General features: G+C 45.2%; 1 protein-coding gene across 1 annotated transcript in view; it reads left to right on the forward strand.

Annotated features, from left to right (window-relative positions):
- The window catches only part of PLCH2 (phospholipase C eta 2), a 118,985-nt gene that overhangs the window by 28,305 nt on the left and 66,467 nt on the right, over positions 1-24,213 (forward strand). Inside the window, exons 6-9 of the mRNA XM_083513372.1 lie at positions 649-742; positions 10,092-10,295; positions 10,912-11,032; positions 18,390-18,561. Coding sequence (XP_083369498.1) covers positions 649-742; positions 10,092-10,295; positions 10,912-11,032; positions 18,390-18,561 — 591 coding nt within the window. The remainder of the gene's footprint in view (positions 1-648; positions 743-10,091; positions 10,296-10,911; positions 11,033-18,389; positions 18,562-24,213) is intronic.

Below are 24,213 nucleotides of genomic sequence, written 5' to 3' on the forward strand. Positions count from 1 at the left end.
GAGGACCCAGGCATACAGAATCGCAAATTGTCTATCCTTGATGCAGGGGGTGCTTGCTCCTACACAATCCATTCCCCCACAATAATATTTTTAAAAGCACTTTCAGTGCACAGTTTCCTAAGGACGTCTTACCCTACCGCCTAACAGACTCTGCCTGGGTTATTTTTTCTGGAGATTCCCAACTCTTCCTCTTGCTTTGTGTCCAGGAACATCTGCCACATGGACTAAATTTATTGACAAGCCAAAACTGGTCTGTGTCATCTTGCCATAGGAGCTGTCTATCACCAGGATGGGGCAATCAGCATTGTGTTACTTTCTGCCCCTGGGCACTAAGGCGCCACTTGGGATGGAAGTGGCCTAGAAAACCATGCTTTGCGTTCTGTGGAGGACAGCCTGGCAATCATTGATGGGATCGTAGCTTTCACCCTATCAAAGCTGACATTGATTGGCAGAAATGGGAATCTCACTGGCCGGTTGGAAAAGAGGCAATGGGGGGGGGGGAGATGTCACACACAGCTAGAAAACCACCCAGTTGCATAACTACTCAGAGAAAAGGAGAGTTGTTAAATGGAAGGATTTGTTGGCAATCTCTTATTTTGTGCAAAACAGCAGCAGCAAAAAACAACAACCTTCCTTTTTTGTTCTTAGATGATTAATGTGACCAAGGATCATTGCCTGGAGATTATCAATCAATTTGAACCATGTCCAGAGAACAAGGAACAAGGAGCTCTTGGAATTGACGGTAAGATTTCAGTTGCTTTTATAGGGAGAACTGAGCAATGTTACTGAATAAATGCCTTAACTGGATCCTGGCCGGGGTCATTTCCCACAAAGAATGGACGTTCCCTCCCCCCCCCCCTTGTACCTGCTGCATTTTGCCTTCCTGTTAGTACTTTCAGGGTGATGCTGTTGTCATTCATTTCTCATCTGCCCTTTCCGTAATGTACAAACCCAAGGTGGGACCAAGATCCTAGCAATGTTAGGAATAATTAGCTAACTAAAGAAGAAATCTTGTAAATGAAAAGCACTGCGTGGTTTGAAAGCATAAGGGCACCTGAAACGCTTCTCCTGCCAAACACAAAAATTTTCAACTTCTTTTGGAAGGTCTCAAAAATTAAAGTGAGCTGAATGAAGCTCTTGAGGGGCTTCAACAGGAAAAGGGGTCTGATATTTGTAGCAACAGACTAATCTCTGAGGGTGGGGACACTTGACGACAGCTGTAAAAGCATTGGTCGTTTTTGACAAAGGTCTGTTGTTTTATTTCTGTATTGCATTTATACCCTATCTTCTGCTCACTATATTATCCTCACAAGAGCCCTACAAGATAGGTTAGGCTGAGAGATAGTGGCTGACACTACCAGTGAGCTTCATGACTGAGTGGGGTCTGCACCCTGGTCTCCCAGGTCTTTTCCCAACACACACTCCTTGCTAAACCACACTTGACTAGATGAACAAAGGATTCAGCTGTTATACTCACAAGTAGGTAGAGCATGTGCATAGGGATGAATGTGCTAGCTCTGGCCCCAATTCCCACCCCCATTGTTCTCCCTGCAGAGTTGGGGTATCCTCCACCCCCAAATTGCTAACATATTAATAGCAATTCTGTTAGATTAGAATAATATCCCAGTTTGGGGACATTGAATTTCCCTGCAGTATGGAAATATGGGAAATTGTGTAGCCCCAAAGAATAGACTTATTCCCAGTATTCTGGATTCTGGTCCTAATCAAAAACAGACATTTAAAAAGCTAAAACAAAATACATTATGGATGAGTTGACTATGAGTTGGCAGGAAGAGCAGAAGGTATCTGAATCCTATTTCAAGCTGATCAGGAAAGGGGGCGGGAATGGGCACCCAGTCCAAAGTCCTCAAATTCAGACTCCACCCCACTGCGGCATCAGACAGTTATCTGAATGGGAAGCCTCAGCACAAATCTTCCTGTGTGTTTGCCTTTGAACTCAACCACTCTGCCTGCTCTCTCTGCCTCCAGCTCAGTCCACGCAGCATGTGTGTGGGAAGTTTTTCTTCCTAGGAAGTACGCTAAGATGCTATCACTTAGCTTCTCTCAAAGCAAGGTTGCAAACTCTAGCTTCCTTAGGCTAGTAGAACCCATCAAAGTTATTTTTGAGCTGGTGAGGAGTCGTCAATACTTGCGAATTGGGTCACTTTTTGACTAGTAGTAATTATAACAACATCTTTCTATGGCACAAAAAAACACACACCTCTGAATGGCACAGAATAATTTGTTCCTGGAATGTCCCATTAATAGAACAGAGCTCTTCCCTCCCAGAATGAGGAATGGGTTGATTCTGCCCTCCCTAGTTCTCTGTTACTGTAGCACAGAGGTTTTCAACCTTTTTGAGTCCATGGCTCCCTTGACCAGCTACATTCTTTCTGCGGCACCCCTGTAGGGCTCAGGAGCCCAGTTATGTAACCCCTTGCCTGCACAATGGACAGCCCCATACCCCTTTTCGAACAACCTCCCTTGTGGAGTGTTCCCTCAGCCTTCTTTCTTTTCCCCTCTCCTTGGGAGTCCTCTGGGCAGCCACTGCTGCCTCCCCTGGTCTCCGAGCTGCCCCCTCCTGCCCCAAAGTGAGTTGCCTCCTCACACTGCCCCACAGGGGCCTGGGAAGCACCCCCTGGTCAGCCTCAGAGGCACCATTCACTTGTAGCTGCAGGGCCGCTGCAACAAACAGCTGTGCAAGCCTTTGGGAGGCAGAGACATGAGAGGGCATCAGAAGAAAGAAGGAAAAAGTGACAGAGGCCAGTGTTGCCCGCTGTACCCCTGACCATCATTCAGGGCGTCCCTAGGTGCCATGGCACACTGGTTGAAAACCACTGTTGTAGCAAGATCAAAACTGATCTTGTTCGGCTAACCTGTATTTGCTCAAACGGGACTTTCTGTTTGCTGCAAGATGTATTTGTAATTTGTGAGCCAATTCCTTTGCCTGCTGTCTCAGTGCTGTAGCGTCAATATTATTAGCTTTGGGAATAATGGTCATTAATGGATTTATTTGAACATCTTGTCAAACTCAAAGCAAATAATTCTGCTGGATAGCCAGCTAGTGTGGTGAGCGCCGACAGACTTGGGGCTCCAGCTGGCTTCCTTGAGAAACCAAGAGAGGAAGGTATCAGAACCCACCCTAAGGTTTTCTGAAATACAAATATATATTTTTAAAGAAAGGGTAAGGGGCAGGTTCCCCCCCCCCAGCTGGAACTAAGTTCTGGCACTTCTCATGTGGGTGCCATTGCCATTCTAAGAGAACAAGGGAGGCGCTCATGTTGAGTTCCAGCATCTCTTTTTCTAGAAAAATAGCACTAGTGAGGGATAAGGGTGGGAGAAAACAGCTAAGTGAATATTGAGTGTGCTGCACATCATTTGGGAAAGAGACCAGGCCCAGACAAAGAGAGGGGGGCATATGGACCACTTGGCCCGGGCCTCCGATTCCAAAGGGGGCCTCGGTCAGCATATTCACAATATTCACAAATATATACTTACTTTTTTACAAGACTTCAGTTATCCCCAGGGTAAAAAAAGGGGGGCACATTATCTACCTGCCCCGGGCCTCTGCCTGGCTCTGCAAGGCCCTGAAAGAGACACACAAGATGAAGGGAAGCCAGATGGAAAGGATTAGCTTGAAGTAAAGTGGCAGTTGTCTGAATGAGCCCTCCTGCTAGGATGGGGAAGGAGAAGCTCAGGTCCAGGGGCCAGTTGTGCCCCCCCGCCCCTTGGGACTCTCCCTAGGCCACAACCCTTCTCCTTGGGTCACACTCCTCACCAGTCTTGCTCTGCACCTTCCTAGAGTGTTTTTGCCTGATTGGTATGTGTCCTTGAACTCTAATCATGCCCATTGCTTGCTTGGATGGAGAGGAGGGGTGTGCATGAGTTTGTGTCGTAATCAGCCTGGTGCACAATAGCCGCATACATTGTTCCAGCCACTTCTGTCTCTGTCCTTGTCCACCGCTGGCAAGTGACCCCCGGGAAACCTGTCCAAAAGGTATGTGCCCCCCCATCTCTGTGCTAGGAGGTGAGGATACAACTGTGTGTTTTGTTGCCATTCTCATTTGTTTGCTCTGTTAGGCGTTTAACCACTGAAGTTTCTCCATCAGTTTGGAACTGAAGTGGGACTACTTAACAATGAAGTGGAACTTTCTGCATAGTTTTCCAAATATGTGATACTAGATAAATTGGCAAATTTAAAAGAAAGAAAAGGGCGTGGATCCAGATGGTGCTGGACTCCAGTTCCCATCAGCCCCATGCATCCTGACCCATGGTCAGAGATGATGGGCGTTGTAGTCCAATGAAAGAAACTAGGAATTGGAGAGGCTGTGTCAGTCTGCCAACTAAATTTATGACTGAGAACAGCCAAGAAGTTGAATGTTAAGAGGTCATTTTTGCAGGGGGCAGGGAGCACTAGACGACAAGAAGTATCTGGAAGTGGTGCCTGTATGTGTTATGTTTAAATGTGTGCTGTGAGGTTGAATAAGCAAATTTCCCCCTTCACTTTACAGGAAAGGATAAAGAATTTTGTGCTGCCTCCAACCCCATTCTATAAAATGCCGAGGTTTAGATATGGAAACCTCTGCTTAATTATCTATTTTGTTACTTTATTTTATTCCACTTGCTTATCTAAAGCATTTTATCCCACTCTTCAGCCCAAAGAGGCTTCCAGGGCAGGCTGACATATGGTAGCAAGACTTAGAGTTGCAAAGGCATGGCACAAAAGGAAAAAGGAATGGAGAGGGAGGAGGAAAAACAAACAAAACCAGACACTGGTTTTTAAAGTTCCGTAGTAGCATGGTTATTGTTCGTGTGGAAGAGGAAATGGAGGAGGAAGAACACTTCTACTGTAAATGAGCAGTCTGACCAATGCAGATTTAAGGCTTATGCATGGAAAATGCCGATTGCCATAAATAATCAAAGTAAAGCTGTCACTTTAACAAGCAGACATAAAATATTGATGGGGTGGGGGAGCAAATATTACTGCTGCGCCATCAGATGTGCGTTCCTCGACCTTTTATTTTATGATATGTGTTCTGACATGTGAGCAATATCTCCCCACGTTGTCACCAACTCCTGCAAACATCCAGCTTTTTCTGAGGAACTGCCACATTCTTTAAAGTATTGATTTCATGCAACTGGATTAAGTCAGAGTCAGACTTGAAAAATGATCGTTCCTTGTTTATACAGAGAAGAAGTCAGAGAAGGGAGTGATAAATGAAAGCTCTGGGTCCAAAGCTGGCCAATCCCTTCCTGCCCCTCCACACCCAGCCTGGACGCCAAGGGAACTTGAATTGGCCCAACAATCCCCCCCTTCTTCCTTCTGGGGGTTTCTGATAATGTTGCCACACCGATAGATATACAGGGAGTGTGCCCACCATCCATTTAGAGTGAGTTTAAAAATCACATGACTTTGCCCAAAGGATCAGGGGAACTGTAGTGTATTAAGGGTGCTGTGAATTGAGGGGTGAACTACAGTCCCCAGGATTCCTTGAGGGAAATCGTGCATTTTAAATGGATGGTGTGCACGCAGCCACAAAGTGAGATCTGCAACAAAATATTGCAGCGTAACTTCCTCCCTAGCTGGAATCCCGCACTTCAGGATTTCAGCTAGTCATGCTCTCTTCCAGGACACTATAAACTGTAAGGGGCTGAAGCAGAATATCCCTCTTCCCATCCCTGCACCCCACCCCGGTTTTCAATTTATTTTGAGTGGGAAAGCTGAGAAGCGGAGCTCCCTCCATTGGCCAGACCCATTGGACGTCCTCTGCTTCCACAGTCATCTGGGGGGGCAGCCATTCCATTGGGCTGTCTCAGTGGGAGAGATAGGAAGGTTCATTCCATCATCTTGGTGCCAAAGTTTTGGTTTTCTTCTTCACTCCTCATTCCTTTTGTGTTTGTGTGTGAGTGTATGTGTGTTGTTAATAATAATAATAATAATAATAATAATAATAATAATAATACATTTTATTTATATCCCGCCCTCCCCAGCCGGAGCCGGGCTCAGGGCGGCTAACAACACTAAAATAGTGCAACATTATAAAAACATCATAAGAATTAATTAAAATCAAAATTGATGGCAACCATAAACTAAAGTATTGTAAAGATTGCCAAAGGAGGGAGTCAGGCTGCACCCTGACCAAAGGCCTGGTGGAACAGCTCTGTCTTGCTGTAAGACAGAGATTGTAAGCCTGCAGGTTTGTTCTGATTGTATGTAAGCTTGCTCTGGGAGCATTTTCAGCTGAAGAGTGGATTACAAATGCTCAAAATATGTAAAATAAACACTTTCCCCTCCCAATGCTGAACATTCCACAGCTACTGAGCATGCACAAGGGTCCTTATTAGGTTGCTATTATTTATTTTCCTGGTGTGTGTGCCCTCTTACAGGTTTTCGTTTTAATATATATTTTTTTGTACATCTACAATCCTCATGGTTTCTTGCCTAGCGTGACAATACCTCATTCTGGTTCCTCTGGGTCCCTACCTTGACCTGAGTTTAATATTGGAGCAAGTGAAGTTACAACTTTTATAAGCTTAGCAAGGTTGTGTTAATCTGCCCAGAGCCAATTGATTATTTACCGTAGTTTAATATTATAATTATTTTTTGAGGGGGGTTGTAAGGTGCCAGTGCATCCTACTTTGCAGAGGAAAATCCTCTGTTTGAAGGGCTGGCCAGTCCATGAACCCTAAGAAGGAAGAGCAGGAGAGGGTGTTAAGTGACCCATCCACAATTAAATACCTCGGACAGCAACTGATCAGGCACCCAGGTCAGCTGGTTGTTGTCTTCTGCACCACAGTGAGATGCATTGCATTTATATTTAAAATACAGTGATTATATCTAAATTTGAACCTCTCTATAAAAATTACCAGGTGCACATTTCATAAAAAGTGCCATTTTCTTTTGCTGTTTTGAGTGTTGATGTGTAAGTGGCTATCTTAATCATTGTTGGCCATTCTGATTATGGCAAGGGTGTATAACAAGGCACTGGTTTCCATTCTGACCTGCGTTTACGAAACTGAACATAACCTACATTCTTTTTGATGTAAAGGAAAAATCAAAACAATGCAAAAAGTAAAGGTCATTTATTAGCTATCGTTTGCAGACTGAAACAGCAACCATGGTGTGAACAAATGCCGACTGTGTGTGATTGACTGATTTCTATTCGTGATCAGAGATGAACATGTGAACTGTGGCGATTTTGGCTTCCTTTTTCCATTTTTATTGGATACCTCCAACATCCCTAGCTAAGGGTGGAGCAAGAGAAGGGAAAGCCTTGCCTTGAGGAATGGGTGACAGAAAGCATCCTGCAAGGCATTGTCTTGCCTGCATATGATGCACACAGCACCAATTCCTGCCAGGAATCTTGATCTATAAACCGTATGGTCCCTGGCTAGGAAAAGACAGTCTGTATGAGTCAAGGAATCATTTGAGTCAAGGAAACACATGGAAACGTTCATCTGCATGAGGAGCTGTTTGCTGCTTGTTGCCCCCTTCCTTTTTCAACCAAGGAAAGGACTGTCCGGGAGAAGAGAGGAGCACCAATAAATTTGATTTTCCTAGTGTTTTAGTATTCGGTGTCTGTTTTAAGCATTTGATTTGACTGTTAAAAAACAAAACATCTTGAATTTCAGGATGAGATTAAGTGAGACTCATATATCCTTAATGATAACAGAAACCATGAAACCTAAAGCTCAGCTGCTAAATAAGCTCAATGTACTGGTATTGGTGACATGCCTGAAGACAGGCACGCACACACACACACACACACACACACACACACACACACAAACTTCAGACATCCAAGTTGAATAGCTTTGCTCTTCAAGCTTGGTTGCTAGGAAGTCTATAGCAACAAAAATTGACAAAGCTGTCACACAGCCCAAGAGCAGACACAAAGTCAAAACAGCAAAATGCTGTTGGGGGAGATTAGAAAATATATAAACCAGGTAGAGCGGGTGAGACACAGAAGGTGCAGATCACCCAGCTGAAAGAGAAAAGCCAACAGCAAATCGTTAGGAGGACCCAATGGAAGGTTTTTAAAATCTTAAGCCTGGTTTTCCCATGGGTCCGAGAAACCACATTGGGGGGTGGGGAGCTTTCAACGTGTGTAACTGGTCTGGAGAGGATTTGCCCGATCGAAATCTGCATCTGTCGCCTCAGGTGGGACTGTTTGTTTGAAAGGTTGCTGAATGAGCCGAGGGAAAGTTTCAGTTGCTAAAAGCAGACTTGAGTTACTTTCCTCCATCTCATAAGTAGCCTTTCTTATCCCAGCTCAGTTCTCGAGGCAGGCTTTCACAGCTTAATTAATTCTCCATGGACCTGGCTAGCTCAAATGTCAGGGAATGTGCAGAAGGTGTGTTTGATCATACAGATTATTTTTCTAAACAGAATGCTTGATCTTCCCTTAATATAGAGCATTTTGGTTACTTTGCCTGTGACGCACCTGGCCCTAGCAGAATAACCTCAGTGTGTGGGATAGAGCCCAGGTCTAAACTCCTGTGGGAAAATCTAGGTGCCCTTTGGACAAAGGATTGATTCCCCACCCCCAGTTCCCTGCTGATTGAAGAAAGGAACTTGCAGGGTCTTAAAACTGCAGTGAAACAGGAAAATGAAAATGCAGTGGTTAGTGCAATGGATTTTGGGGGGTGTTATCACCCTAGGAAGCAGGCTCATGCTGTCAGAGGAGGTATCTGAAGATAAAGGACAGGGAACCACTTGTGGGCCAACAATGCATTCACCTGCATGACCTGTGGCACTAGCCCTCCCAACTTGCAATACTGAAGATGCCTCCTTGGAACTATTGACAGCTCAAGGGGCACCACTTTCCTATCCCTTCACATCTAGATTGAGCAAGAGACTTCCAGCCCCAGCCAGCCAGGACTTGAGGAATATGGCACGGGCCCTTTAAAAGTCCCAAGAGTCTTCCTCAGAGGGGGGTGGAGCCAGAAACACCAACCTACTTCAGCCCTCATGGGTCTCTAGACCAGGTATCCCTGACCTGCGGTCCTCCAGGGAACCCCCCCCCCCAAAAAAAAATTATCTCCAAATTAATCTATTCAGCATAGGTGCCAACTCCCTGGGTGCCCAAGCACCCACAAAATTTCCCATGAAGGAGCTGGGCACCCACAAATTTCAACCCATGGTTGTGGGGCCAAGGTAGCACTCCTGCTGCTCAGATTAATTTATGGGTGCCCTGTGGATGTCACCTTAATTAATTTTGGCTATTCCCCCGCCAAATAAGAATCAGATTGGGGTGCATTTGTGCAAAATTAGTTTAAAGTACCTTGTAAGGAATGCGTTGATCCTAAATGTCTACGATCCCCTCCCCAAAGCAAGCAGTTTTCTAGAGAAATTATCTCTGAGATTGCCTGCTAATTTTCAGACAGAGTTGCTCAGAGAAAAAATAATTTTATTGTTTTTAAAAAACAATATCATCTAATCATAGAATAATAAGAATAATCTAGTCTATAATTTTAATTGTGTTTTATTGATCGATGTTTGTAAACCATCCTGGGATCTATTTTGACAAAGGTCAGTTTAAAGGTAAAGGTAAAGGGACCCTGACCATTAGGTCCAATCGTGGCCGACTCTGGGGTTGCAGTGCACATCTCGCTTTGTTGGCCAAGGGAGCCGGCGTACAGCTTCCGGGTCATGTGGCCAGCATGACTAAGCCGCTTCTGGCGAACCAGAGCAGCGCATGGAAACGCCGTTTACCTTCCCGCTGGAGCGGTACCTATTTATCTACTTGCACTTCGATGTGCTCACCCCGTCGTGGGGATTCGAACCACCGACCTTCTGATCAGCAAGCTCCCCACCCCATGGTGGTGTTATTGACGATGGGACTTACTTGCAGTGCTGCTGCCCCTAAAATGCAACTGATTATTAAAATACATTTCTTCAGCATGACTGTGGGCAAACCAGAGAAAGGGTTAGGAATGCTGATTTATTTTCCTGCATGGAACACTACAGGCATAGTGAGTGGGGATTTAGACCCAGGCCTGCCTAGGCCTTAGCCAACCCTCTAACAATTATCCCCCACTGGCAGGTTAATTGCATCATTAATCCAGCCCATGTGACCTTCCTTCCATAGGGTTCACCAACTACATGCGCAGCCCTGCTGGGGATATCTTCAACCCAGAGCACTACCAAGTCAACCAGGACATGACATGCCCTTTGAGTCACTACTTCATCACTTCCTCTCATAACACCTACCTCATGGGGGACCAGCTGATGTCTCAGTCCAGAGTTGACATGTACTCTTGGGTTCTGCAGTCTGGATGTCGTTGCGTTGAAGGTAAGGACCAAAAGCACACACACCATTGCCCATCTCCTTTTGTTAAAACAACAACAACAACTCAACTGTGGAATCATTTATGTGTTCAATAGATTCTTTTTCTACCCATCATCATCCTTACAAGAGGAGATGTTCGTCCACCATAGCAGGTCTTTTGCTTTGTTTTAAATATGCTATTGGCCTGTATAGCTCAGTATTACCTTCACTGATGGCAGCAGCTCTCCAGAGTTTCAGAGAGAAATCTGTCAAATATTTAATACGGCCAAGCAACCATGAAAGAAAGTACAAAATATTAAAAAATGGAAAATCACAGCCTCAGAAGAACAAAGGTGACCAGTTAGGACAGGCATAGGCAAACTCTGGCCCTCCAGATATTTGGGACTACAATTCCCATCATCCCTAGCCAACAGGACCAATGGGCAGGGATGATGGGAATTGTAGTCCCAAACATCTGGAGGGCCAGAGTTTGCCTATGCCTGAGTTAGGAGCTTACCATCATAGCTGGTCTAAGAGATATTACAACATTCAGATATTACAACATTCACCGTGCTAATGGATTTATTACAACCCCCCTCCTTAAATCTAAACCTTCTGTTTTTGTTCTTCCCCTTTGCAGTTGACTGCTGGGATGGGCCAGACGGTGAGCCTATCGTCCACCATGGCTACACCCTCACCTCCAAGATTCTTTTTAAAGATGTGATTGAGACCATAAACAAATATGCCTTCGTCAAGAGCGAGTAGGTATCCGTGTGGGTGCTATATTTTAAGAATTGGGTGTACCAAGGGGAAGGTCAACCATCATCATTGTACACTGGAATGATTCATCTATTTTTTATTTGTATCTTGTTGTGATGAGGGGGAGTTCTGGGAGAGGACAGATTACCGTGTTGGGAGATGCAGGTGTATGGAAATTTGGTTTGGAGTTTCTAAGTTTTATTAAGAGCCAAGCCCACTGTCTACCCAACCACCCCAGGTCTTCATATTAAAGTCTGGCCCCATATTGTCTCTCTCTCCTCCCCCTAATCTAACTTTCTTTGCTCACCCCCCCCACATCCTCTAGTAGACTTATCCCTGCGAATTAAGGAACCAGTGGTGGAAGAGGGTTAGTTGGGCAGCACTAGATTCCTGTAGGCATTATCTTTACAGCCTGTATGCATAGCCATTATCCTTAAAGCCCATGGGGTGCATGACAATTGTAGTTACCTAAGCTTCTGAGTTAAATAAATCAAGTTGGGAGACACCAGAAATTACTGTTCGCATGGATACCAGCAGCAATGGATCTGAGCCATAACGGTGAGGCCTAAAAGGCCTTTGTTGTCATCAGCCAGCCCTCCCCTGAAGGGCAAATTGGCATACAAAAGAGGATGTCGTACGGGTTATTGGCATCTCCCCAGGCTTCCTCTTCCCAAGCTTAAATTTGCATGCAAAAAGGGAAGGGGCCTTCTAGTGTGGAATCTACATACATATTTAAAAACACACACGCTGTGAAGATGCTTTATTTTAAAACGTTTTGAAAAATACATTGGATTTTGCATAGCTCACTGTCTCCATCTAGTGTCACATTTGTATATTGCACTTTACAACACATTTGAACCGTTTTATTTGCAGCTATGTAGCTGAGTCCTAGGTTTGGTCTTCCCAAGCTTTCTTAGCTAACTCTCGGAAGGACCCCAAGAAGCACAGGGGGAGCCAATTTCAAGACCAGCCTATCAGTGTTCCCCTTGCTCTTTTTCCAAAGTCTCAGGAAAGCTTGGCCTAATGTGATCGTGGGGATGGGGGACATGTAGCACCCCAGATTCTGCTGGAGTACAATTCCCATCAGTCTTAGCCAGCAAATCTAATGGTCAGGGTTGATGGGAGTTTTAGTTCAGCTCCCTCTGTTTGTAAGTAAGAAGGCAGGTCAGGGGGATATTGGTGGAGCATTGTCTTGTTTGACATTATGGACCAGAGACAGGCAACACGACTGCTTATTAGCAGGTAGCTGACAACCCAGCTGCTTGGCCTCCAAACTACAGGGTATTTTGTCAGGCAGGAGACAGAAAGTCCAAAAGTGCCATTATCCAGATGGCGGAAATGCATCCTGCTCAGATGGGATGAGATTTGCTGCTTCTGAATCTAGAGTCACTCAGATAATCAGAGAGAGAAAGTGGGGCAGGGATGCCTTCCAGATTTTTTATTTTTATTTTAACTTGTCCTGTTTGTCTGAGAATAATGGGTCTCTGTGTCAAGGTAAGTTCCTGCAGCCAGTGCTTTTGCAGTGGCTTCCAAGAGTGTGTGGAGAAGCTCTTTTATGTGACTTTCCTCTTTCTGTGCTTTGATTCTGCAAACTTAAAGCTGTGACAGCAGTTCCATCTCCTCTCACTGTGCAAGCCAGAAGGGCTCAGGATATCTTAGCAATATTTGTAGTACCCTCACCGGACTACAATGCACAGAATTAAAGGGCTATTTTTCTAGAAAAAGTGGAGCCAGAACTCACCATGAATGCCTCCCTTGTTCTTTTAGAATGGCAATGGTTCCCACCTGACAGGTGCTGGAACTGAGCTCTGGTGAGATCCAGCTGGAAAAAAAAGCCTTGAGAATTAGGAACACAAGAAAATCTGTCTGTAACCCTATCCACAGTGTCTGTTGAGACTCCTAGGATGTAAGGCAGGAGGCCAACAGTAGGTGGAGCCACTTCCAATGACAGCCATTCTAGATTTGCCACCATCTTCCTCCTTGCTGAGTTTTAAAACACTGAGACTGAGGAGGAGGAAGCAGACAAGCAGTGCCACGCTCTGGGGCTGGGTGAGGACACTAAGGTTGATGGGGCAGTGCCCCAGCTGCCCTGCTGGGCCAGATGCTACTCCCTATCTAGTTAAGCGTCCTGTTCCCCACAGTGGTTAACCCAATAAGGAGCCTGTAAGCAGACTGTTCAGAACTTTTGAACCTTCCTGCTGTCCCGCTCCAAATCAACTGGTATTCAGAGGTGGACTGCATCCGAACCTGGAGATTCTGTGTTGTGACTAGTTGCAACTGAGAGCCTTATCCCCCATGAATTTGCTGTTTCAAACTATCTAAAGTATATACTGTTTTTAACAATGTGCTGTGCGAATTCTTTGGGAGACAGGGAGCTGTGGCAGTCAGAACTGTTACAAAACAAGTCTAAATTTCATAGTGAAGGCATACTGTCAGTGCAATCCTGAATGCATATGACTCAGAAGTAAGTCGTGGTTGCGTTCAGTGATAAGGATGAGGCTGTAGCTGGAAGGAGCAAGGAAGAGGAGTGTAGGGTAATCCAAAATTATTAGCACTATTACTAATTTCCATAGCACAAACATATATAAAACATACCTATGCATTGCACAGAATTTCAGTTTAAACCAAAAGAGCATAAAAAGAGGTACGTAGTTGCAGACAGCTGTTTGTTGAGCATCCATTTTGATTTATTTGCAGGGAGACTAGATAACATTGGCTATTTAGTGAGCATTTGCCCTGATTTGTTTGTGGGGAGGTTATGTGATGTTGCATCAACACAAGTGCTTTCTCACACTTTCCAGAGCATTTCCCATCACATTCCCCCATGCAAAAAGTCTGATCTTTTGGGGGAAGTGGCTTTGTTGCGCTGTCCCAATTGTCTAATAATAGTGGGCCCCTGAATATGCTTGCATGCGATTGGTATCCCAACTCAACCATAGCAACAGTCTGGAAGCAAGAAAATTCAAGCAGAATACATTAAACAAACAGAAACGTTAAAAACGGTTGATCTGCCACGAAGGCTATAAAAACTATAAATCATTTTCTGAAGAAGGCTTGGTGAAATGACAAGTCTTTAGTTGATGCCTGAAGCTCTGTGGATTATACCAACTTGATTTCACTAGGGAGAGAGTTCAATAACTCTGGTACCGTTGCCGCCACACTAAATGCACAATTTCTTGCTGAGGGCGCCCTGACGCTGCCAGATATCAGTGGAAAATTGCAAAGATAGCATACACAGCTCGGTTCCTCCCACTGTATCTTCTCGGTGGATGTCCGAACAGGCATCTGTCTCACTTACCCTGTGTACACACTCCTGTTAATTCTGCACCCAGCGCTCACCCATCTCTGGTTTTGAAAGTGATGCATATATGGCGTTAGCTGCAACCCATATCTATCCTATTGTTTTCTTATGAAATGCTGCATTTTGCTGCATTCCCCCACCCCCAAACCAGCTTCAATCCAAATTGAGAAAAATGAATGACCTAGCTGTGTTCCAAGCTACTAATGGGCACAGCCTCAGGCCACGTTCCCTGTGAAGAGGTGTTGACAGTTAAACCATTCTGAGAATTGTAGCTCCATGAAGGAAATTGGAGGTCTCCGGACATCACTCAGCACCTTTAACAAACAACAGCTCCCAGAATTCTTTAAATTTTTTTTTTTGGGGGGGAAGCCATGACTGTTTAAAGTGGCATCTTCTTAGTGCTTTACATGCATCATGATGTGATTGTGGCCTGAGATTCAGCGAAGAGGGTAAACTGAGCTGCGGCAGGTACTGAGCCCCATGCCTTTTGGCTAAAAACCCCCACCTCTATTTATTTTTGTTACCTTGTGCATAGCACGCAGTGTGGGTGTAGCAGGCTTAGTCGGGCATGGCCGATTTAGTGGAGATAACAGTAATGGCCTGCGCTGGGCAACTGGTGTGGAATTGCCTTTCCATCATTCCATCGTCTCACCTTGAATCCACTTTTCCTCTCAAAGCCGTATGATGAGCTCCAAGCCATATGGAGCGCTTTCTGTGCCTAAGCTCAGAGAATCCAAAAATAGATACTGAAACCCCAAAGAGAGCCAGGAGATTGATTGATTGGCTTGTAAAGTCTGTCCTTTACAGTGTGGTGCCAGTGCTGTTAGACCCGGTTAATGAATCTTCCCCGGAGGGAGACTGTGGCTTTCTCTCTGTGTGTTTGTGGCTTATATTTCTAAATATAAACACCAGCAGAATTCTCAGGTTGAACAGTCAACCCCCTGTCCCCCAACCCTGGGTTGTAGCCATTGCTTAGTCCTACTCAGAGCAGACCCTTTGGAATTAATGGAGATGACTAACCCAGGTCCGTTAATGTCCGTGAATCTATTCCGAGTAGAACTTAGTTGTATACAACCCATTCTTTCTTGGAAGTTCTCAAACTATGATCTGTGGGCTAGGGACAGGCAAATCTGTCAATTTTCTTTTCTGAAAATGCCCTTGGCACATTGTGTGGTAGCATAAACTGGTGGAATCTAAGAACCCAAGTACAATTTGCTGAGTTCAGGGAGCAGGGCTTCTCTCCATAACTGGTGAAACCAGACTCAATTATGCAAAAGAAAAGCACTTCCGAAATTTCTCTCACTTTGCATAATTTATACCTAATGTGAAGTTCAGGGTATTCCTTGGCTTGGAAATGCGAAAATGTTTAGCACATACACAGTACCCACTAGGGTCAAGCTCAAAGTCTGAAGGTTTTTTACTTCTGGCTGAAATCTGCAGGAGGTGAAAGAAATTATCTTAAAAGTTCAGAATGCTGGCGGTGGAGATAATTTTTTGCCCGCCCCTCTTTTTGGTTGCTGCTGCCTGTTTAGCAACAGTGGTAGTCAGAGGCTAACCACTGCTATCTGCCCCCCCCCCCCCGAATGCTGAGGTCAGTGTTTTTCCAGGGCACTCTGGGGAGCTGCCTGCACTGGGAGCGGCCATTTTGTCCTCACAATGAGTTGTATCCAGCACTAGTTCTAATCAAAGTTAATGAACATGACTAATGAACATTGAATTTAATGAACTAGGCTAATTATCTGGCCCATTGAGACTTGGTTGGACACAACCCTATGTCTGTGGGCAGTCTGGGAAAACAAAATGGCATCTGCTAGCTGATGTGATAAACTTTGCCAGCACCAGGGATAGAGCTGCCCTTCCTACTGGCCATGCGGCTAGAATCCCATTTTGTCACCTTTGAATGCAAACCCTCGAAGTGTCTCTATTTTCCAGGGACGTTCCTGATTTAGAGAAGCCGTCCAAGTTTCTGATTTGATCCCGGAATGTCCTGCTTTTCCTTAGAATGTCCCTATTTTCACTGGAGAAATGTTGGAGGGTATGGAGTTATCTGACCCTTGAGCCATCTCAAGGCAATCCTGTACAGTGGTACCTCGGATTACATACGCTTCAGGTTACATACGCTTCAGGTTACAGACTCCGCTAACTCAGAAATAGTGCTTCAGGTTAAGAACTTTGCTTCAGGATGAGAACAGAAATTGTGCTCCGACGGCGCAGCAGCAGCAGGAGGCCCCATTAGCTAAAGTGGTGCTTCAGGTTAAGAACAGTTTCAGGTTAAGTACAGACCTCCGGAATGAATTAAGTACTTAACCCGAGGTACTGCTGTATAGGGAAGTTTTTTTTTTTTAATGTTTAATGTTTAATGGTGTTTTTATATATGTTGGAAGCTGCCCAGAGTGGCTGGGGCCACCCAATAAGATGTGTGAGGCATAAATAGTAAAATTATCATTACGGAATGGGACGTCCCTATTTCCATCGGAGAAATGTTGCGGGGAGGGTATGTGAATGGGACAGTGAAATAGCAAGGGGTAGGGAAGAGGACATTTTCACTTGGCCCTTACCACTGCCTGCAGCCCTAATAGACAATTCTCAGGGCAGTAGTGCAAATAACAATGCATTCAGCTCAAGTGAGCAAAACGACCCAAATGCACATTTATGAAGATAGTGGTGAGAAGAAAACAGCCACAGAGTGTGCTAAATTCAAGCAGGTCCTTCTGTTCCTTTCCTGTTTAAGTAGCCTGGTGGCTGATCATAAGCAGCCTGGATGCTTGTGCAGGGAATAAATTGGGCAGTATTTTCAGCTCTTTCCCCAGCCACAGTCTTATTTATGAGATGCTATCTCAGGTTTTTATCGCCTCTGAATACTCTGAGAGTCCTTTATTTGCAAGAGCATTTTTTGACTTTTTTTTTTTTACATTTAAGCAAAACAGGAGAGCGGAGGAGGACAAGCCACAAGGCTTGCCGCTATCATAAATGTGATAATTAAGGGATATTCAGGGTGGTCTCAGAGCCTGCCAACAAGCTGCATACAATAAACTGGCTCAGGTTTGGAGATAATGATGGGCACTGGAAGTAAAAGGAACTTGTGGCTTGCTTTGTTTATGTGATCCATTATCCAGTAGTGCCGACTCTTTTAACTCATAGGAGGTAAGATGGGTACTCAGGGAGATGGAGATGACTGCTAGGGTGCACTGCACAGAGGAGGCTTCCATTGGCCCTTTATCCAGCTTGGCCATTCGGACTGGTAGGTTGGAATGCAAGGAGCCCATCAGTAGGTGGCGCCACAGTCAATTCTTCCTCCGTGCTGAGTTCCATAAGAAGCAACACCGAGACTGTGGAGGAGGAAGTCGACAGGCAGTGCCACCCCCTGGACTGCTTCTAAGTATGGAGGCAGACAGGTTGGTGGAGCAATGCCCCATTCTCCCTAACGTACCAGCCTCTACTGGTTGGGACCCAGTTTTGGGTAGAGGCAGTATGCGTGTCTTTGTTCTGTGCCCAGGCACACTGCCTTCTCTCAATCATAATGGATTTTACTCTACATCCATGTCTCCTCCATTAAAAGCAGGAAATGACCAAACAACACAAAAAAAATCCTGTTAAATCTTACCAATGGCACCATCTGCTCCAGCATCCTGTTCCCACAGTGGACAACCAATAGGCATTTGAAACCTTGTCATTGAACAGAAGCTTGGAAGTGGCTTTTGTATAAAAGAAAACATGAATTTCTGACCTACTAAGCCAGGGATAGTCAACATGGTGCTCTCTCTGTTTGACTTCCAACTCTCATCATCCCTGACCACTGGCTATTGTGGGATGGATGGGAGCTGTAACCCAACAACATCTAGAGTGTATCACATTAGCTTTCCCTGGACTTAGTGACCACCATTGTTGGTATCTTCATGGGTGCAAACCAAGAACTCCCTTGTGTTTGGCATTTTGGGGCTGGAACCAGAAATGTGGCTGTGCATCTGCAGAACAGCAAGTGATTACGGGGGGGAAAATCCTCGGATGTGCAGCTGAACCATTTTCTCCTTGTGTGGGTTTGCTCTCCTCCTCCAAAGGTACCCTGTCATTTTGTCAATCGAGAACCACTGCAGCGTGGGGCAGCAGAAGAAGATGGCCCAGTATCTTATTGAAATCCTGGGGGACAAACTGGACCTGTCTTCCGTGAGCAGTGAAGATCCCACAAAGCTGCCTTCTCCAGAAAGTCTGAAAGGGAAAATATTGGTCAAGGTAAGATGTCTACTATATATTTTGGGAAGCTATTGGTTTGTCTGTCAGCTATACACTATATTAAGATAAAATAACCACATTTTGCATTATGGTTCCTGGGACCGAGGAGCAGGTTTGAATACAATTACAAGCCGTTTTGAATCAAGGTGGTGGGTTGAACCTTTCAAAACTGCACTGATTTTTTTGGTTTCTTAGAATTCTTAAGCAACACTGGCTATGTGACTATTACTATATGTATATACACAGAGACACACTTTTGCTTAGATTTCTTCCAATGTCTGTGTGTGAATGGAAGCCTCAGTATCAGGCCATCTTCCAGCCCGAGACTACTCCAAATTTTAAGATTCACAGTGTGTGCCTCGGCCGCTCCTCTTTGCTGTGGCTGCAGCCAGTGTAGACCCAGCAAAGGTTTGTGCATGTCTAAATGAATAACCATGGTTGACTGTGCCTGAACTGCCAGTGTCTCTCCGGAATCCTCCTAACATCAATCAAACTCTAATGGCATGTAGCATGAAGCTTGTGAAGTTAGCCTCAGGAGAGCCAGTCGAAGTGCTGCCGTTGTCGCTTCCCCTCTCGTTACTCTCCTACGTGCCGGCCAAGCAATCCTCATTGCCTCCATCCTTTTGTTATGGCTAGCTGGTGAAGTTGTTGAATGGAATATCCCCTGGAGTGGTGGCAAAGGTTGTTGGTGTTATTGTTTAACTCTCTTTGCAAGCTGCCTGACATTTTGATAGATATTTGAGGGCAGCAAGTGAAGTACCCTCTGGATTTTTGGGGGGTGGTGGTGGTGGTGGGGTTTAGGAGGCAGTGTGTTAATATATCAAATGGAAAAAGCTTTGCCTATTGGCCAGGCTAAATGTTGGCTCAAATGTTCCCAGTGCCTGAGAATGGGGGTCAATTTGGTTTTGCAGCTATGTTCACTTTGTCCATTAATAATAATAATAATAATAAATAAATAATAACAATAATAATTTATACCCTGCCCTCCCCAGCCAAGACTGGGCTCAGGGCAGCTAACACCAGGTATAAAAACAATTGATTAAAATACAACTTAAAAACAAGATTAAAATACAACATTAAAATGCAGCCTCATTGCAGAGGTGAATTTGATTTGTGAAGCTTGAGGTAGTCTAGGCACTCCTGCAGCTCCTTACTATTTTGGGCAGAAGGGTGTCTCTGGCTGCTGTCCCCAACCTGGTGCCCCCCAGATTTCTTGGACTACAACTCCCACCAGAGCCAGCCAGCATCACCAATAGTTGGGGTGATGGGAATTGTAGTCCAAAACATTCCTGGTTTGGGGAACACTAGTCTACTGTAACTAGGACTCAGCTGGAATCTTCTCAACAGTAGCACCAATTTGGCCTTCCCATAAATCTCAGCTGATTCCCCACCCACTCTGCACCAAAGCTCATAGATATAATGATAAGTCTCATCATCTCTTCAGGCTTACTATAGTAAGTTTACAAGCTAAATTAAATTATAGTATCTGGGCAAGAGCTTGCAAATGAAGATGGCATTCAGTGTTAACCAAAGGTACTGGGGCTTTTTTTGGGGGGGGTGTATGACATCCTTGGGGACATGGGTGGTGCTGTGGGTTAAACCACAGAGCCTAGGACTTGCTGATCAGAAGGTTGGCGGTTCAAATCCCCACAACAGGGTGAGCTCCCGTTGCTCGGTCCCTGCTCCTGCCAACCTAGCAGTTTGAAAGCACCACAAAATGCAAGTAGATAAATACTTCCGGCGGGAAGGTAAACTGTGTTTCTGTGCACTGCTCTGGTTCGCCAGAAGCAGCTTAGTCATGCTGGCCACATGACCCGGAAGCTGTATGCTGGCTCCCTCGGCCAGTAAAGCGAGATGAGTGCCGCAACCCCAGAGTCAGCCACGACTGGATCTAATGGTCAGGGGTTCCTTTACCTTTATATGACATCCTAATAAGAAAGAGGTTGTTTAAAATTTTAGTTAGGGCTGCAGCCAGGTTGCTGACAAGGATGTCCCATAGCACCTCCATTGAGAGAGCTGCTGTAGCTAACACTATGCTGTTGGGTGCAGTTCAAGGGTTTTGCTTTTAGCATTTAAAGCCCTAAGCAACTTAAGTCGAGGTTACCTATGGGATCACCTCACCCCATATCTGTGTGTCTAGCAATTGTTTTCCTGAGCATACCACATGCCCCAGAGGTGCACTTAGCCTGTACTTGAAAGTGGGCTTTTAAGTCTCGTAGCTCCAGCCCTCTGGAATCAATTACAAGCTGAAATTTGGTGCCCAGCATCCTGATGTTTAGGCAATCACTGATCCCCACCACCCCATTTTGTGACCCAGTCATTTGTGAAATATTAATTGTGCATTCCTAGGAATTGTTTATAGTATGTAGGATTTTTTTTCCTCATTCTTTTGGGGGAGGTTGTAATATTTCTATTTCATCTCCTTGTACACCACGTTGGCTTTGAAGCCGTTTATAAATTTGTAAAACAAATAACCCATCACAAATGCCAAAGACATTTTTAGATGCAGAGCAGAAGCAAAACAAAAGATCTCTAAACTATCAAACACTATATGCTTTGCATCACTGTGGGAGGGCTGTTTGAGACGGATATGAGCTGTGATGTTACCTGGAAGAAGCTAGCCCTGAAATAGAAGGCTGTGGCCTTTAAGGTATGAAACAAAGACTCAAAGTACAGACGTAGGTCTTTTTCACATCTACTCTGCTGCCAACACAAGTTCTTATGCAGGTTCTAGCTGTTGTGACTCCTCCCTGCAAAATAAAATCTTGGGAACTGTACCTTAGCAGAGCCCTGGTTTGGAGAGTGTGGGTACGCACATGGAATTCATATTGTTGCCCCAAGATACATGCATAAGAGGCTAATAAGCCCTCTGACATTCTGAGAACATAGTGACACTGTCATGCTAACAGAGGAGAATTTCTCTTTTTTATATAGCCTTAACTATGCCCTGTTAGTCATGGTTATCCATTTTTTTCCAAAGTAAAAAATATATATGGAGCATTCAAATCAAAGTACTTGACAAACCTGAATATTTCACAGCACAGGTTAATTTTCAGGCAAAACCTTCTTTAACAGGCACTCAACTGCAAAATCAGCTGCTGGACAGACATTATAGAAGTTTCTCCCATTGAACCTCCCCACCCCCATATAAAAAAATTCGGCCAGCAACAGAGGGTCAGCATTGCTGGTTACAGCCCTGGAGTCTTTTAAAAAAAAGTCTTGGCCCCAAACCTGATGGATCTGTTTGTCTGCCATTTGTTGGGCTTTATCCACAGGTGGCGCTGTGGGTTAAAGCACAGAGCCTAGGGCTTGCCAATTAGAAGGTTGGTGGTTCGAATCCTGCAATGGGGTTAGCTCCTGTTGCTTGGTCCCTGCTCCTGCCAACCTAGCAGTTCAAAAACACTTCAAAGTGCAAGTAGATAAATAGGTACCACTCCGATGGGAAGGTAAACTGTGTTTCTGTGCGCTGCTCTGGTTCTCCAGAAGCAGCTTAGTCATGCTGGCCACATGACCCGGAAGCTGTACGTCGGCTCCCTCAGCCAATAAAGCAAGATGAGCGCTGCAACCCCAGAGTTGTCTGCGACTGGACCTAACGGTCAGGGCTCCCTTTACCTTTATCCACTGTGAGAGGCTATTATGACTTAAGATGTTATCTGACTGTGCCAAAAGGAATAATAGAATTATAGTGTTGGAAAGGGACCTCAAGGGTCATCCAGCTCAACCCTCTGCAATGCAGGAATCTCAGCTAAAGTATCCATGACCAATGGCCACCCACCCTCTGCTTAAAAGCCTCCAAGGAAGGAGGAAAGTCCATAACCTTGCAAGGAAGACTTTTCCACTGTTGAACAGCTCTTACTATCCGAAGTTTTTTCCTGATGTTTAGTCGGAATCTCCTTTCTTGTAACTCCAAGTCATTGGTTTGAATCCTACACTCCAGAGCAGGAGAAAACAAGCTTGCTTCAAACTTATAGCTGTTATAAGAAAACTTAGAGCTTTTTTTTTTTTTAAAGCAGCAGTAGTAATAACAACAACAATAATAATATAATAACCCCCTGTAATAACACCACCACCCCATAGTGAATGGGGAGGCACACAACTTAGTTTCTTTTAACTGAGATTTGGACCTGGATCAAATTGGTCAGCCTCCCAAGACAGAATCGGACTGTTTCCCATAGTGCCAAATTGAGGTCTAAAATGAATCTTGTGGTCAGTGCATACTCTTACTGGGAGGACATGGGTGGCGCTGTGGTCTAAACCACTGAGCCTCTTGGGCTTGCTGATCGGAAGGTTGGCTCCCATTGCTCTGTCCCAGCTCCTGCCAACCTAGCAGTTCGAAAGCACTGCAAGTAGATAAATAGGTATCACTCCGGCGGAAGGTAAATGGCATTTCTGTGCACTCTGGCTTCCGTCACGGTGTTCCATTTCACCAGAAGTGGTTTAGTCATGGTGGCCGCATGACACGGAAAGCTATCTGTGGACAAATGCTGGCCCCCTCAGCCTGAAAGTGAGATGAGCACCACAACCCCATAGTCACCTTCGACTGGACTTAACCACCCAGGGGTCCTTTACCTTTACCTTACTGGGAATGGATTTCCATCATAAGGACGTAAGAAGAGGCTGCTGGATCAGGCCAATGGCCCATCTAGTGCAGCATCTGTCCCTACAGTGGCCAGTCAGGTGCCTATAGGAGCTGAGTGCATCAGCACTCTCCCCTCTTGTGATTCCCAGGCACGGATATACTCAGAGGCTTGCTGCCTATGGCAGTGGAGGCAGAACACAGCCACTTTGGCTGGTAGGGACAGGACTGTGGGATATGTGGCCCACCAGATATTGCTGGACTGAAACATGTGTGTCAGCTCAGCCCACTTAGCATGCTGGTTGGGGCTGGTTGGGACATCAAGGACATCAAGATTCTGCACCTATGCTCTCTATTCTCCCTGTGTATACCACACAGAGCTTGACATTGTTCAGTTAACTTTCACCAAGCATTTTCATCCAGTCTGCTCCTGGCGGTGGCCATTTATAGACGATTGAATTTTCAAGTGCGAGAGATCAATGGCAGCTCTCTTGAAGAAATTCTCCCATCTTTGAAGCGATTCATTTAGATAGAGCTTCTGATAAGTACCTGGGATGATTCTTCACTCATAATGGATAACCCAGCACCTCAGGTCGTTCAGCCCTTTTTTAAAGGATTTGGTGGCTGTGAAGATTATCAGTCAATAAATATATATTACCCTGCCTGCTTTGGACTCCTCCATTTCGAGGCATTGGTATCAGAGCAACCTGGGCCTTGGTCGAAGTTTTGGCTCTTCAAAATGACACAAACATTATTAGAAGATGTTGCTTTTTTGGTGCCCAAATGGAGCAGCTATAAATTATGTTCTGCCCAAACAGTGGCATGCTTACTTGACAGGGTTGTGGTAAAGATGAAATAAGGGAGATGGACTTATCTGAGTGTACTACCCTGAGCTCCTTAAAAAAGGAGGTCCAGTCGTGACTGACTCTAGGGTTGCGCGTTCATCTCACTCAAGAGGCCGGGAGCCGGCGCTTGTCCGAAGACAGCTTCCAGGTCACGTGGCCAGCGTGACTAAGCCGCAGCTGGTGAGCCAGCACCAGCGCAGCACACGGAACGCCGTTTACCTTCCTGCTGGA

The sequence above is a fragment of the Podarcis liolepis genome (assembly GCF_965112155.1).
Source record: "Podarcis liolepis genome assembly, chromosome: 7".
NCBI classification, from domain to species: Eukaryota; Metazoa; Chordata; class Lepidosauria; order Squamata; family Lacertidae; genus Podarcis; species Podarcis liolepis.